At 37.3% G+C, this 13,814-nt stretch overlaps 1 protein-coding gene across 1 annotated transcript in view; it reads right to left on the bottom strand.

Annotated features, from left to right (window-relative positions):
• The window catches only part of LOC128074409 (chondroitin sulfate proteoglycan 4-like), a 38,811-nt gene that overhangs the window by 13,498 nt on the left and 11,499 nt on the right, over positions 1 to 13,814 (bottom strand). The window contains 4 exon segments of the mRNA XM_052670222.1: positions 2,999 to 3,197; positions 7,397 to 7,573; positions 8,325 to 8,795; positions 9,651 to 13,235. Coding sequence (XP_052526182.1) covers positions 2,999 to 3,197; positions 7,397 to 7,573; positions 8,325 to 8,795; positions 9,651 to 13,235 — 4,432 coding nt within the window.

The following is a 13,814-nucleotide window of genomic DNA, read 5'->3' as shown; positions in this document are numbered from 1 at the left end:
ATATTTAAAGGACTGGACCAAATCACAGATTGCTTTTTTTCTTTGCTCTCCTTCAGTTTTGCTGAAGAGGATATCTTGCCACAGCTTAAATTATTTCAGATTATATGTGTACTCATAATAAATGCACATGTTTTTCTTTAATCTTAGGACCCATGTGTAGTTTGGCCACAAAGCAAAAATACATCCAGGAGACCAAGTGGATTCATGAAGAAACACAGTTTTCAAAACTGACTTATTAAGGTATACAGTGCTTCCTGAGGCTGGCTTTGACAGTGTCCAGATTGTTTAATTAGGTACAAAAAAGAGAATGAAAAATGAAAACATTAATTGTTCAAAACAGTTAAAATTGCTCTTTTACTTTGCCTAATTTTGCTGTGAGATTGCTACATGAATATATATGGTGAAAGCAGGATGTTGTCATGTACTTCACTTAAAGACCAGTGCTCCTTGCCTAGCAATAAATTAACATATCAAAAGAATCGAATGTGGGTTCTAAGATTATAGCTAACAGTTCCCTTAGGCAATGCTCCCACATCTGGACAGGCACAGAAGCAGCTCTGGAGGTTAACCAGGTTATACTGCTTCTTATTTTAAAAGCTTTTATGCTCTGACATTTCCTTACAATAAATACACACAAGCAGTTGCACGTTTTCAGAGGCACTGAAGAACCAGCCACTTGCTTTAAGTTAGGAGAAAAAGGCTTACTTAGCTTCACTTGATTTTTTGGACAATGAAGAGCAAATCTGTGATTGATATGATCTGACACTTTGACAGCGTCAAGAAGAGAACTAAATCCTGAAGTGCTGCTTAGGTATTATTTTATCACAATTTTTAAAGAGATAACTGATCAGAGGTGATAAAAAGGATATCAGAAAGAGAGTTGTAAAAACTGCAGAGGAGACACAAAGGTTGACAGAAGGTCACTTCAGTTCTTTCTTAAAGAATAATTAACTGCGGATCCATACTGCAAAAGCTGGGAAGGGTGCACCCTGGAATGAAAAGAGGGCAGAAAAGGGAAGGAGGAGTACAGAAAAGGAAAGATCTGATCTGGTTCTGCATTTATAAAACAGACAAAATTTGAAGGGTGGATATAAGAGCAAAGTGGCAGACTTGCAACTCACAGCACAGAATAAGCAGCTTAATGTAATTCACAGGACTGAACAAAGATGAAGGAAAAGCTTTATGAAGATTGATGTTAGAGACATAAAAACAATGCATGATAGTACTTCATTTGTACTACAAAACACTTCAAGAACAAAGCAGTAGTGCTATGTGCAGATGCAAAAGCCCAGTGACAGCTGGAGCAATATGTCTCACTGGGCAGAAGAACTGCCTCAGCCAAGAAGATGCTGCTCTTCCTTCCCCCTGGGAAGGTTCACAGTGAGTGGAAAAAGCAGAAGACAGTATGTGGAGAACATGAAATGAGGTATTTGCCAGGAGGAGCCAAAGCTAGTACGCAGCAGAAAACTGAAGAGAAAGGACAAAGCAGCTGAAGAGGAGAGTAAGAGACATTGTGACAGCAAGAGATGAGAAGCTCCAAGGCAAGGCTGGGAGAAAGATGAGCACGGCAAGGACATTTCCAGCAACAGTCCAAGATGAAGGAAGAAAATTATTTTCTTCCTAGATGAAGGAGGAAAGCCTGAAGAAATAAAAAAACTGAAATGTCAAGAGTACTTTCTGAAACACTGGAGGTAATGATATAGCCAGAGCAGCTGCAAGAGCTGATGCATGACCTGGGCAAATTTGCATTTCAAATCTACTGCACATCCCACATTCCCATCACTAAAAAAAAAATTGAATTTGCTATTCTTTTTGCTTTTATTAATCAAGATAACTTCCAAAGGCTACAGATGTGCATTTGCCACTTCAGGAACAGAATGAATTAATTTCCTCACGTTCAGACTACCATCTTCCTACCACCATCAGGGTTTTTACATATCAAGTCTCCCTTGGAACAACTTAAACAGCTGGGCTCGCTTTTGCTATGTTCTTGACCTTTCACCTCCTGCCTAAATTATTTGAGTAGGATACCAACAGCTCAACAGCTGCTTGTAAAGCAACTTCAGCAACATTTATGTACTCTGCAAGATACTTCTCTGAAAGTCAGAGTGCTTTAACCTGCACCAAGCCTCGTGGAGTCACAGCACAGATCTGGAGTGACTGATGAAAACAAGCAAGCCCCGGAAGGAATTTTAGCTCACTCGAGGGGCTGGTGAGATAATCCTGTACCTCCTCTATTTCCTTCCCCATCATTCAACTGGTTTACCCTTCTTAAGCATCTCCTTTCTTCTCTTTTCAGCTAATGCAATATGATAACAGAGGTGGAGCAGGAACACAGCAGCATCTGTCCTATAAAAGCCCCACCCCTTCTTCAGAACCTCACAGAGATGTTCACTCCCAGAGCTTCTTGGTGCTGCTAATTAAGGACCCTGGAGGCTGCCGTGACTCCCTGTTTTACTGTCTACACAATACTTTTTTCTGTAGAAGCAGCAAAAATCTGTGTTTCTCACTACTGGTCAAAAGAGTCAATGGTTATAGCAGAATTTCTTCACAGCCATGTTCATCTCACCCATGTAAGTCACAGTTTCATTGCCTAGAGCTTTTTAGGAGCATGACCATACTGTGACAGGTATCTGAGAGACTGCTAGTACATGAATAACCTAGCACTGTCAAAAAGTTTTTAAAAGACTCTCAATGACAATGGTCAAAAACATCAACTACATATCTCTGAAAGCTGCATGGCATTATTACCCTTCTGCAAACCATGCATTCAGTAAGACAGCTGCTAATAGTCTTCTCACAGAACACCAAGCTTTCATGATGAGCACTCATTTAAGTGGTCATAAGGACGGTTTCCTGTCTAGATAGTTAAGACCATTTATCACATAACCAGCACTCTGAGATTTTTGTGACATTACAAAGAGATCCTCATACAGTTACAAATGCAAATACACTGAACACGAGCAACATATTGGTAACAGGTGGTATGGTAACATACCATTGTGTACAAATACCAGCTGCCCTTCAGTTATATGAGCCTGAGTAAAACTGAGGATGCTCTTGTTTGGAGAAGACTTCAAAGCCAAGTACCCATTGCTGGGCGATGTAATTGAATAAAGCAGGTCTGATGGTGAGGAGTCCTTATCTTCTGCACAGAGGTCATCATCAGTTATTTCTGTGACTGAACCCACCCAAACCTAGAAAAACAAACATAAAATTAAAAAAAATTAAAAAGAAATAAAATACATGCAAATAAACCTCATAAAAAAGAAAGACCAAAAAAAAAAAAAAGGGAAAAAGAGATTTCTGCTGTGTAGCACTAGCAGCTAAAACAGGTTTCCCATCTGTCTAACTTTCTTATCATGGACTCTAATGGTTAAAGCCAGCACGTGGTTTTCAAGAAACAAGACCATGAAATAACACAAACAAAACACACCCAACATGGGTTTGAATTTCAGAGGGCTAAAGTGTAAGATCTCTATTTGTCAGGCCCTACCCAAACTCCTACCAACAGAGCAAGCTTGTATTTTGATAACTGAGTCAAGGAGCTCCCTTCCAACACATACACATGAATATTATTGTCATGTAATTCAAAGCAGGCACAGCATTCAATATGCTCTACTTTCAACTAGCAGAAAAGAAAAAAAGAAAATGGCCTGAGGACAGCACAGTCTCTAATATAAATGGAAGACTTGTCGCTGCATTATTTCATTTTAACAAACTCCATTAAAGCCCCGTTTTCAGTGTACCCAACAACCCACAGAGATGCTCAGAGCAGAGACAGAGGAGGGAAACATGCCCTCAGCAGCTGCCTAGCACTTTGCAAGTCACATACAAACAAAATAAACAATGTATTTGATGCTACAAAACCTACTACTTCTTTCTGAAAAATCTTTTATTTTGCTTTTTGGTTTTTTTTAGCTTAGTATCTGCACATTCTGCCAGATCCTTTTTTGATTAGAAAGAACTGTTATCTTGGCTTCATTCACATCCTGGTAGGTAATTTCTTGATTAAGAATTACAGACTTTACTCTTCGCCTTTTCTGTAGTCAGAACTACAGACAAAAGTACTAACAAAGAATAATACAAATTTATCTCAACATTAAGAAAAATCTCCAAATATTCAATATATCAATGTCAGTTCTTTCCATGTAGTCTGTATCACAGAATATAACCTAAAAAGCTGTAGACATCAAAAGACTTATCTTGAGATTCAAAACATATTCTGCACCATTCCTTTCTGTCTTCCCAGGGCCCCAGCACACATAAGAAGTGTCTGGTAGCAGCATTATATCAAGTGGTTTAAGAGAAAATGTGATCCCTGAAAAAAAAGGCATTTTACTTCTGCCAGAAACAAAAATCATCAATCAGATTTTTCTTTAACTATCACTATCAGAAATCTCGAATGTTTTTTTAAAGCCACTGGGAATTTTGCCATGACACTTAAATAACAGAAAGACTGCAGCCTAGGCTTTGTCACAAAATCCATGCCACAGAAAAAAGAGATAAAATTGAATGATATGTGTTTTCTAATGAGGAAAATGAGTTTGAAGTTGTGTTACATTTTGTAATAAAAACTTGCAAATAGGAAATTGCTATTTTCTCTGTTGAAATGTGTATTTCTTTGCATTAGTATCTAAGTTTGATAAAAGATACCACCTATGAACACAAGATGATAACTAAGCAAAGGCTGACCTATGAAGCACCACTAAGTGAGTACATCAGTGCCACTGGTTTCATATCAAAGTACTTAATTCCCATCAATAACACTGTTTCAGATTATTCTGCATAGTAAATAAGAAGTCACATAGAGAATACACAAACACATTAGAAAGAACTGTGCGAAAACTATCATGTGTGACCCAGGCTAAATGTCTGTAAGTTTAAAAAAAATCTCTTAATAAAAGAAAAATTCAGCTTCTTTTTCTATAAAAAGGCAGTATTTATTTCTGTTGTTCCTGTACACTGTCACACAATGCTTTTTAAAGTACTGTAAATGCCGAGTCCCCCATGACCTGTAATATGATCCTCAGAGAATGAAAGGAGATACAAAGCTAAACAGGGCTGTAGGAAGTGGACACTCAGAGCACTGCAAATACTATGCAGGTACAGCTTATTTTCCACATCTGGAATCAAGTCTTCCCCAAGGAACACCATGAAAACTGTATCCAAATTTCCAGGAGGTACACAAATTTTGCACTTGCCCAACACATTCCAAAAGCATGGTCCAAAAAAAGTCCAAGAGTTTGTCCATTCTGCTCCGCTTAAAAGCATTTAGCTGATCACCTCTTCTTTGTGTGTTGTGTATTCATGTATAAATTCAAAGATATTTTAATATTCTGGTAAATTCATGCTTTAGAGAATAAAAATGTCAGTGTTTCAATTTTGTTTAAATAAAATTAACTGGCCCTTTTGTGGCAATAAGGACGCACTCATTTCAAAGCAACTGATAAACACTCCTAAAGATATATAAAACAAACAAACAAACATACAACCTCCCAAAATTTTAGAAAATTATGTACTACAGTACAGTTTCCAAGTACATTAATCTCTTCAGCATTTATTGTTCTAATAAAAAAAGTTATAAAGTGCAAGGATCACTAGCATGCATTACTAAAGCTCTCACTGTAATAAAATTTCCCAATCTCATTCGTTATGTTAATGTAAATATCTCAACAGGTAATAAATTCTCAGTCAAGGGGAAAAAAAAAACAAAAAAAACTTCCATTACTTTATCTTCCTGAAGAAAATCGTAAAGCAACCCCAAAAATATTTGGTTGTTCATCTTCCTGAAGCTCCTCCCACTGTGTTCAGAACTTCAATATAAGGAACAGACACTGCTGTTTCAATAATATGTGAAGGATGCTCCAGAAATAAGGGAACTGGTGCTGAAAGACTCATTCAGCTTGTATAAACATGCTCTTTTCATGCATTTAGGCAAGTCCCATCACAAAGGCCAAAACTAGGTAACATCACTGACCCTGACACATGTCACTCAGCTCTTCACAGAAACTACCTTTGATAGCAGGTGCTATATGGAAACCTACTTTTTACACTGTTCGATTGTTCTTTCCAGCTCCCTTTATACTATGATCTTCAAAATTTCTGAGGTGCTAAACTTCAATTCAAATGGTCCTGCTAGATTTTAGTTTTCACAATACTGGTCGCAGATCTTATACTCCTGTACATTTTCAACCTTTCAAAATATATACAGTTAAAGAGCTATTGCCTTTTCAAAAGCAACACAGAGTTTATTCTTCAACATTCATCACTAGCAATGTCCTTGACGAGCACAGACTGCTTGGCTCAATTGAACATCAGGCCAGCTATACTACACAGGAATGCCTAGCTCATCTCAATATTTAGGCAGCTTATGATAAATCCATTTTCTCCTACTTATTTGGGATATGCTAAGTTCCTTTGAAGAAGAATCATGTTAGTGTATTTCTCCCAGTGTGTAACTTGACTGTCACCACACTGTATGTGTGTATTCATGACAAAATCAAAGCTTAGTTGTCAGCAGCAGTTTAGACATGGTGAGCAGAACCACAGGATACAAAGGCAATATCGTGGCTGTCAGCTTGCAAACTGCCTGCACCGCAAAAAAAAGATCAACTGTGGCTAGGTTCAGCTGCATTATCATTGTTCTTGGGAAGCCAGGACTTAACAGCCATTTTTAGAAAAAAGCCATTTGCTGCACTGCAGTGCACTGTGCTGGTTCATTTCTCAGAGCAGAATGCAGCTCTAAGCCTGTACTGCACTTTTTTCAAGAGTGAAATGTTAAAAAGCCAACCATTAAGACAAAAAAAAGGAAGCATCACTCAGCAATTTTAAGCTTTCCTTTAGGAATTGACAAGGTGGGAGGGACTACATTTTTTTCATCACAGTAACACAGAGTAATAACTTCAGTGTCTGCAGCAATATCTTGGTGACCTACCAGCCTAGATTTTCACAAACTGTGTTATATTATTCTGTTAGGAACTTTAAAATGCCCGAGAAAGCTTTAGAAGGGGAACATTCTGCTTTTATATCAGAAATGACACAAAATGTAGTGATGCACAAGTGAGAATGCTGCTCTTTTCTGTCCTGTCCCAGTGTGGGATCAAGATAAGAACAAGAAGTAGCTTACACATTAGCAGGTCTGACCTCAGTATATTTAATAGCAAGAACCAAGGCTGCACAAAGGCAACAGTAAGACATTTGCACTCTTATCATCACTACTCTTGGTATTTTTCTAAGCCATGTTTACTAACAGCCCTGAAGACATCCTAGTGAAGAACACTATGATACAGCAGTGTTACGAGTATGAGCTGTCTACCCCAATCAATCTGTTAATGAAAATATAATAAATGATATCAGGTTAGAAATCAACATTTTAAAATTACGACAAACATACCTGGAGAATTCTGTTAACTTTTATAACAGGAGCTTCATCATTTACTGCGATAACTGTTACAAACATTGTTTGAGGCAAGCTTTGTTTCTGTAATTCAGTGTTATTTACTATAAAAGTAAAATTGTCCATTAGTTCCTCACTGCCATCGTGAACATAGTAGATTAATTCTTGTTCCACCTGAAAAATATAACAACCTAAAAAACTAAATATGCTGAAAGAAAATGAATGTGACATTAAAAAACATGTAAACCTAGTGAAATCCTCTGGATTACCTTAACTTTTTATGACTCCAAAAGAATTAATTTATGGTCATATCTAATCTGTATCTCTACCTTTGTTCTACCCACAACAGCAAATTTTACAGCTCTATACCTCTAGCCAGCCACGTTGCCAGTCTTGGCATTCTCCCTTCAGCCTAAAGAGAAAATAGTGGGATTCACTCCCACTGTACTTACACTATTTCCTGGGAGCTACAAATGGAAAAAAATGAGTATTAGTAGATGGTGACTTAACATACAATTTTCCTTTTTAGAACAAACAAACTGAAAATTAGCTTTTCAGACATAAATTTACTCTCTATGAGCAAACACATAATCTTAAAAAAAAAAAATTGTTTCCACATCTCTCCTTGTTCAATTTACACATTATTTCAGCTGGTCAGCTCTTCTCAGGATATCCCTACAAGTGCAAGGGGCTCGTCAGTCACTTGTGACTATAATACACTGCTTTGTTTGACCAGTGGCACTCAAAAAGTGATGTGGTTGACCATAAAAAGCAGCCACCCAGCAGCAATATCTCTGTTACAAAGCCCAAAGCTCAAACTTCTGCATCTCAACTTCTCTCACTAAATCCTCCCGCTCCAGACAAAAATTAGCATTTAACAACACGGACAAAGAATTAATCATGATAATGAATCTAAATGCATTACCTGTTTTTTGGTAAATCTGTTTAACTTTATTCCAGGAGCATTAGAATCTTCAAAATATCCATGCTTTGGCTGGTCAACTAAAATAATCTCACAGCTGAGTCCTGCAAAGTGTCTACTAGAAATTTTTAGATCGTCTTCCACGAGGGCTTTTGAGCTACCTTCAACTACTGTGAAGTTCTTTACTTCCAAGGGAATCATTTTGGGAATAATGTCAACTGAGATTTCTATTCCATTCACGGTTTGGACACCATTGGTCACATCCAGAGAAAAATAGTCACTTAATTGGTCAGAAACTGTCTGCACATACTGAACTTTGCCCTCATCAACATCTTGCTGTGTGAAAGTCAGAACTGGCTTTTGTTCAGCACCAAGATAACTCTCATCTGATGAAAACGTCCGAATGTATCCATGTAATGGAAGCTGCCTTACTGTGAACATAATCTCATATGGAGAACTGTTTTCATGGGCAACCTTAAATTGAAAAACACACCGCAGAATTATTAAACAGAAATATGAGAAATTATTTAATTCTCTTGTTCTGAATTTGTCAGTTTTAACCAGAGGATCATCAACCTAATTAATTGGCATTCCTTGTCTGGGGTACAGGTATATCTGCAGATTTTTAGTACACAATAGTTCTTGAAATAGGCATGCATTAGATGGCATGGGATTGTATTGCAACTGTGAATATTCTCTGTAAATTTTGAAAGAACACACTCTGGAATTAACTAATTGAGCAAGAGCTGTAGAGTCCTGCTTGAAACAAGGACTTACAGTCAACACAGCAGCGTGCTGCAGCAGCCCCCTCGTGGTGGTTATCGTAAGGCTACAAGTAGACAATAGGGAGCGTAAATTAGTGTTAACAAATGAGATAACACTCACGTTTGTGACTTGATGCTTTTAAAATATTGGATCAGTATTACCTGAACTAGCTCCCAATTGAATGAAAAGAAATCTTTTCTTCCCTGGGATATTCCACTAGCTTAAATCAGGATGATACATGAAAATAAATACAAAAATGTCTCACAACTAAAACAAATACACAAGTGAAGATATTAACCTTTTCAAGCACCAATACCTAACAGTGCCAAAGACTACAGTCAGTCCTTCTGTTTCTTTAACATAACTGGTTTTCTTTCCTAGCAGTGGTAGCCTGCTAGTGTCAGACTCTCTCCAGAATGTGAAAACCGAAAAGAGCTAAAGAAGAGAAAAAAATTTGGTGAAAGAGACTGCAGATTCTGCAATATCTGAAAAAGCAGAGAAGAAAACTTGCTATTAGAGTGGAGAAATGGCCAATACAGTTTACTAGCAATTCAGTTAACTCACTTGCAGTTTTCCTTTACTGATCTTAACTGTTTTTCCTTCTTCAACTAAGAGACTGTTACTGTTCACAATCCTTGGTGGCCACTGATGACCTTCCAAATACATGCGAACATGCACAGCAGAATCAAGATGGATGTTTTTAGCATAGACTGTAAAGTTAAACGTGTCAATAAGGTTGTTGCTGTCATCATGCCTGTAGGTCACGTACCCCCTTATCAGATCAAGCTGTGTGAAGGAGTCCATCACTAAACTATTTACATATATTTTTCCATATTTTGGGAAAGTGGTTATCTGAAATGTAATCTCATGATCATTTCTGATGTCTTGGTTTGTACTAGCACTTAGGTTAGCTGTTGTAACAATTTCCTCTTTTCCTTTTTGAACCAACAGGCCTGTGTTATTTGCCAAGCTAACATAAGGATCAGTGGCATTAACTTCTAGAAGGAAAGATGTGTAATGTTTGCCATCTGTCACAAAGAGCACAAAACGCCCAAAATCTGCACCATGGTGTATAAACAAGACTTGCTTTTGCTCCAGGTCTGCTTGCTTGAATTGATAGAGTCTGTGCAGTGAATCATTTGTTAGCACCAAATCCCCATTCGAAATGCCACGTCTTGTGTATAGCAGCTGCCCATCTTCAAAATCAGAATCAGGATCGTGATAACAAAGATCTGACAAAGTCAGTAATCGCTGTCCGTTTCTCACAATGTTGAATACTTTATCAACAACACGTACTGGTTTTTCATCATTCTTCAGCTGGACAGAAATGTTGAATCTAATTTCTACTGAGGAAGGTCCTACTTCAGGATCAAAGATTCCACTCTCCCTTGATTCTTCATTGGAAACTCTCACAAGAAATTCATCAAACACTGTTTCAGAATCATCATGAACGTACATAAGACGCTTATCAGTTATATCTTTATTAGTGAAACTGGTGAGATTGCCATTACTCTCAAATGAATCTGAAGAATTAATGAGTTTTAATTTCCCATGTTTAGGAAACTTTAAAACTGTATATTGCAAAGTTTTATTATCCAGTGTTTGCACAAACAATTTTGAGTTTGTTATTAATTCTCCTTCACCTTCAGTAACAGTTAAGCCATTGTTAATTAAAATTATGTTTCTAAAATCTGATTTGATGTAGATTTCAAAGTCAAAGACATTTGATTCCAGATACTTTGTAGAGATGAGGAATTTAAATGAATCATGATTGTCTTCACAATAGTTGCTCATTAACTGATATGCCACTTTTTGATCAGCAATATCTTTCTGGCTAAAGACTGAATATTCTTTCAAAGACTGGTCATTAAGCAGTATATCTCCACTCTTTGGTAAGGATAGCAATTTAAAGCGAAGCTCATCTTCAGGTACTTCTTGACCCATAAGCACAGCAAAAAGATTATCTGAATTCAAGTATTTCTTTTTTGATTTTTCAATTTCTAGAGGAGCATATTTCAATAAACTGTACCTTAACCATTTCACTTGGACTGGAAACACATACTCTTCACTGATTCTGTTTCCTATGCTAACTTTGAATTTAAATTGCTCAGTAATATTTTCCTGCTGAACTTCCTTAAAAGTGCTACAGTATCGCACACGGCTGCGCTGAATGGAGCGCTGAGAGAAAGAGCTGACTTGCTTCCATTCCCCCCTTGAATGCTGCCTTTGAACTTCCCCATACTGGGGTGCAACTGTGATCTCATATTGAATCTCCAGCTCTTGTAGGTCGGTATTTGTTTCAACTGTCAGATGCTTGGATGTGATTAGAGCTGTAGCACCCTGGACAAGTTTTATTCCTGAGTTGCTAACAACTCTGTATTCCAAAGGAATTGCCATGACGCGTAACACAACAGTATTGCTCACTTTCTCACCATCGTTTGCTCTCAGAACAATTCTTGAGTTCCTGACACCTGTGTGGACAAAGAAAACATAGCCTTTTCGTAAGTCCTCATTAGAAAAAGTAGTAATAGCCTTTCCAGGATGCTTTGAATTTTCTAAATATCCTGCATTTGCATTAAGATTTCCAAGAACTGAAAGACTGAGGTCCAGAGGATCTGTGTCATTATCTAATACTTTTATCAAGTCACTAGTCAAACGTTTCTTTGAGTTTTCTATCAAAAGCAGTAAGTTCCCCTCAGCAAGTGTGATCTCAGGAGCATCATTTACTGGAGTGATGATAATGCTAAACATATACTCATCATTTCTTCGCAAATATGGAGGCGCAGTCTTTCTATTGTTTGCAGAAATTGAGAAATTAAAATAATCATAAGTATCTTCAGAGCCACCATGGATGTACAGAATCTTCCCTTGCCACACATCCTGCAAAGTAAACATATTTACCTCCAGCACTGGTTCAACATCTAGTTTCAAGTTACCACGTGATGGCGGTTCCTTTATTTCGAAAAGAATTTGTGACAGATTAATTCCTAATTTCTGAAAGTCTAAATTAACTTGAATATGTTTAGATTCAAGTGAGGCTTTTCCACCTTCTTGAACAAGCAGGTTACTCAGAACTAAAAAGTGGTTTTCATCTTCCTTTCCCAGAGAGACAAAGTCTTCAGGGGAAAGGGCAAGTGTTGGGGCTGCTTTTACAGTAGGATATTTTACAGCCATCTCCAAAGAAAGATTTGTATTAAAAGCATTTTCCGTTTCACATCCAGCTGAAATATCCTTTGTTACTTGAACATTCTTCAGCGATTTCTTTTCTGAATTGACTTTCAGGTCTCTCAAGCAACCTTTGAAGGACCTTCCTCTGCCATGCTTCCCAGATGCACCAGACATACCAGACATAGAGGTTAGCCCTAACTTAATCACTTCCAATCGTTTACTGTCATCTACGCCACCTACAAAAAGAGACCCGTTCAGAAGCAGCAGCTCGTTTTGAGGAGGGAATGATTTTTTAACAGTTTCTTTATCCAATGTCAGTTGTAAATATTCTGCAGTAAATTTCAGCTTAATATAATGCCAATGACTGTCATTGACTGACCTAAGAGAGGAAAGGTGGGTTCTACTTTTATGCTTTTCAATATAGGCTTTAATCAATCCATCTTCCACTTCCATTGCAATGAAATCTCCTTCTTGTCCGGGATGATAAAGCAGCAAGCCACGTGCAGCTGATGTTTGCAATGCAAATTCCAAGATTCCCTCACCATCAACATTCCATAATGGGAAAGAAACATAGGATCTGGAACTAAAAAAACTGATGGGTTCATCTTCACCTGCAAAGAATTCATCGCTGCATCCCATTGAAACTTCATGGACTTTTTTAAAGCTGGAAGATCTCAGGGGCATCAGAATGTCTAGCTGATTAAATAACACATCATCAATACATCCTCGAAAGCTGGGCAGTCCCCCAGCAAGGTAAGGAACATCAAGTTCTGTAGTACCACCGAGGTAGAATCCATGATCAATATTTAATTCATAGAGAAATCCAGGCATTTTTGCAGTAGTCCTATCACTTTTATCAATTAACAATGTGACATTATCACGTTCATGATGCAGTTCAACCAAGTGCCAAGCTAAATCATTCAGATGAGATTTTTGCCAAGATCGCAATATTCGTTCTCCCATGCCAAAGTTAATTCTCAACTGCAAGAAAAAATTAAAAATACATCAAAATCCAAAGTAATCTTTTTTACAATCATATATTCATAGAGACTTGCTAGGTTCATTTTCATTAATTTTCATATTAAGCATACCATTCATAAAATATAATTTAAAAAAAAGAAGTCTCATTAAATATTTGTGTAGGTTCACTTGACATCACAAGTCTGACTTGTCTAACTGAAGAAATGGGAATGGACTGCTCTCTAATTTTGCTAGAACCAACAACTGAGAATCCAGGTGACAGCGTTGTTTGAAGAACACGCCTTGCAGAAAAGTTATTATTTGCACCCCAACATTTTTTAAGATGCTAATATCATTAATTCCGAAATTTTACCTCATTGAACCTCATGCCTTGAACAGAGTGATTTTGATTTTACGACTTTCTAGAGATCTAGGAGGCTTCTAAATAAGTAGCTTCTTAATAACTATCATTGTAAGAAACATATAATTTAATTGAAAATTTCAAAAAAATGTTATGTGTCATTTCCATTTTTTAAACATAAACTTTGAGAACTGTTACTGACAATAGCTTAAAGAAAAACTCAACAGCATACCTGCATA

The sequence above is a fragment of the Tympanuchus pallidicinctus genome, unplaced genomic scaffold (genome assembly GCF_026119805.1).
Source record: "Tympanuchus pallidicinctus isolate F22 unplaced genomic scaffold, pur_lepc_1.0 scaffold9, whole genome shotgun sequence".
Classification (NCBI taxonomy): Eukaryota; Metazoa; Chordata; class Aves; order Galliformes; family Phasianidae; genus Tympanuchus; species Tympanuchus pallidicinctus.
Note: the sequence above shows the minus strand (reverse complement) of the source record. Positions and strands in the feature narration are given on the sequence as shown.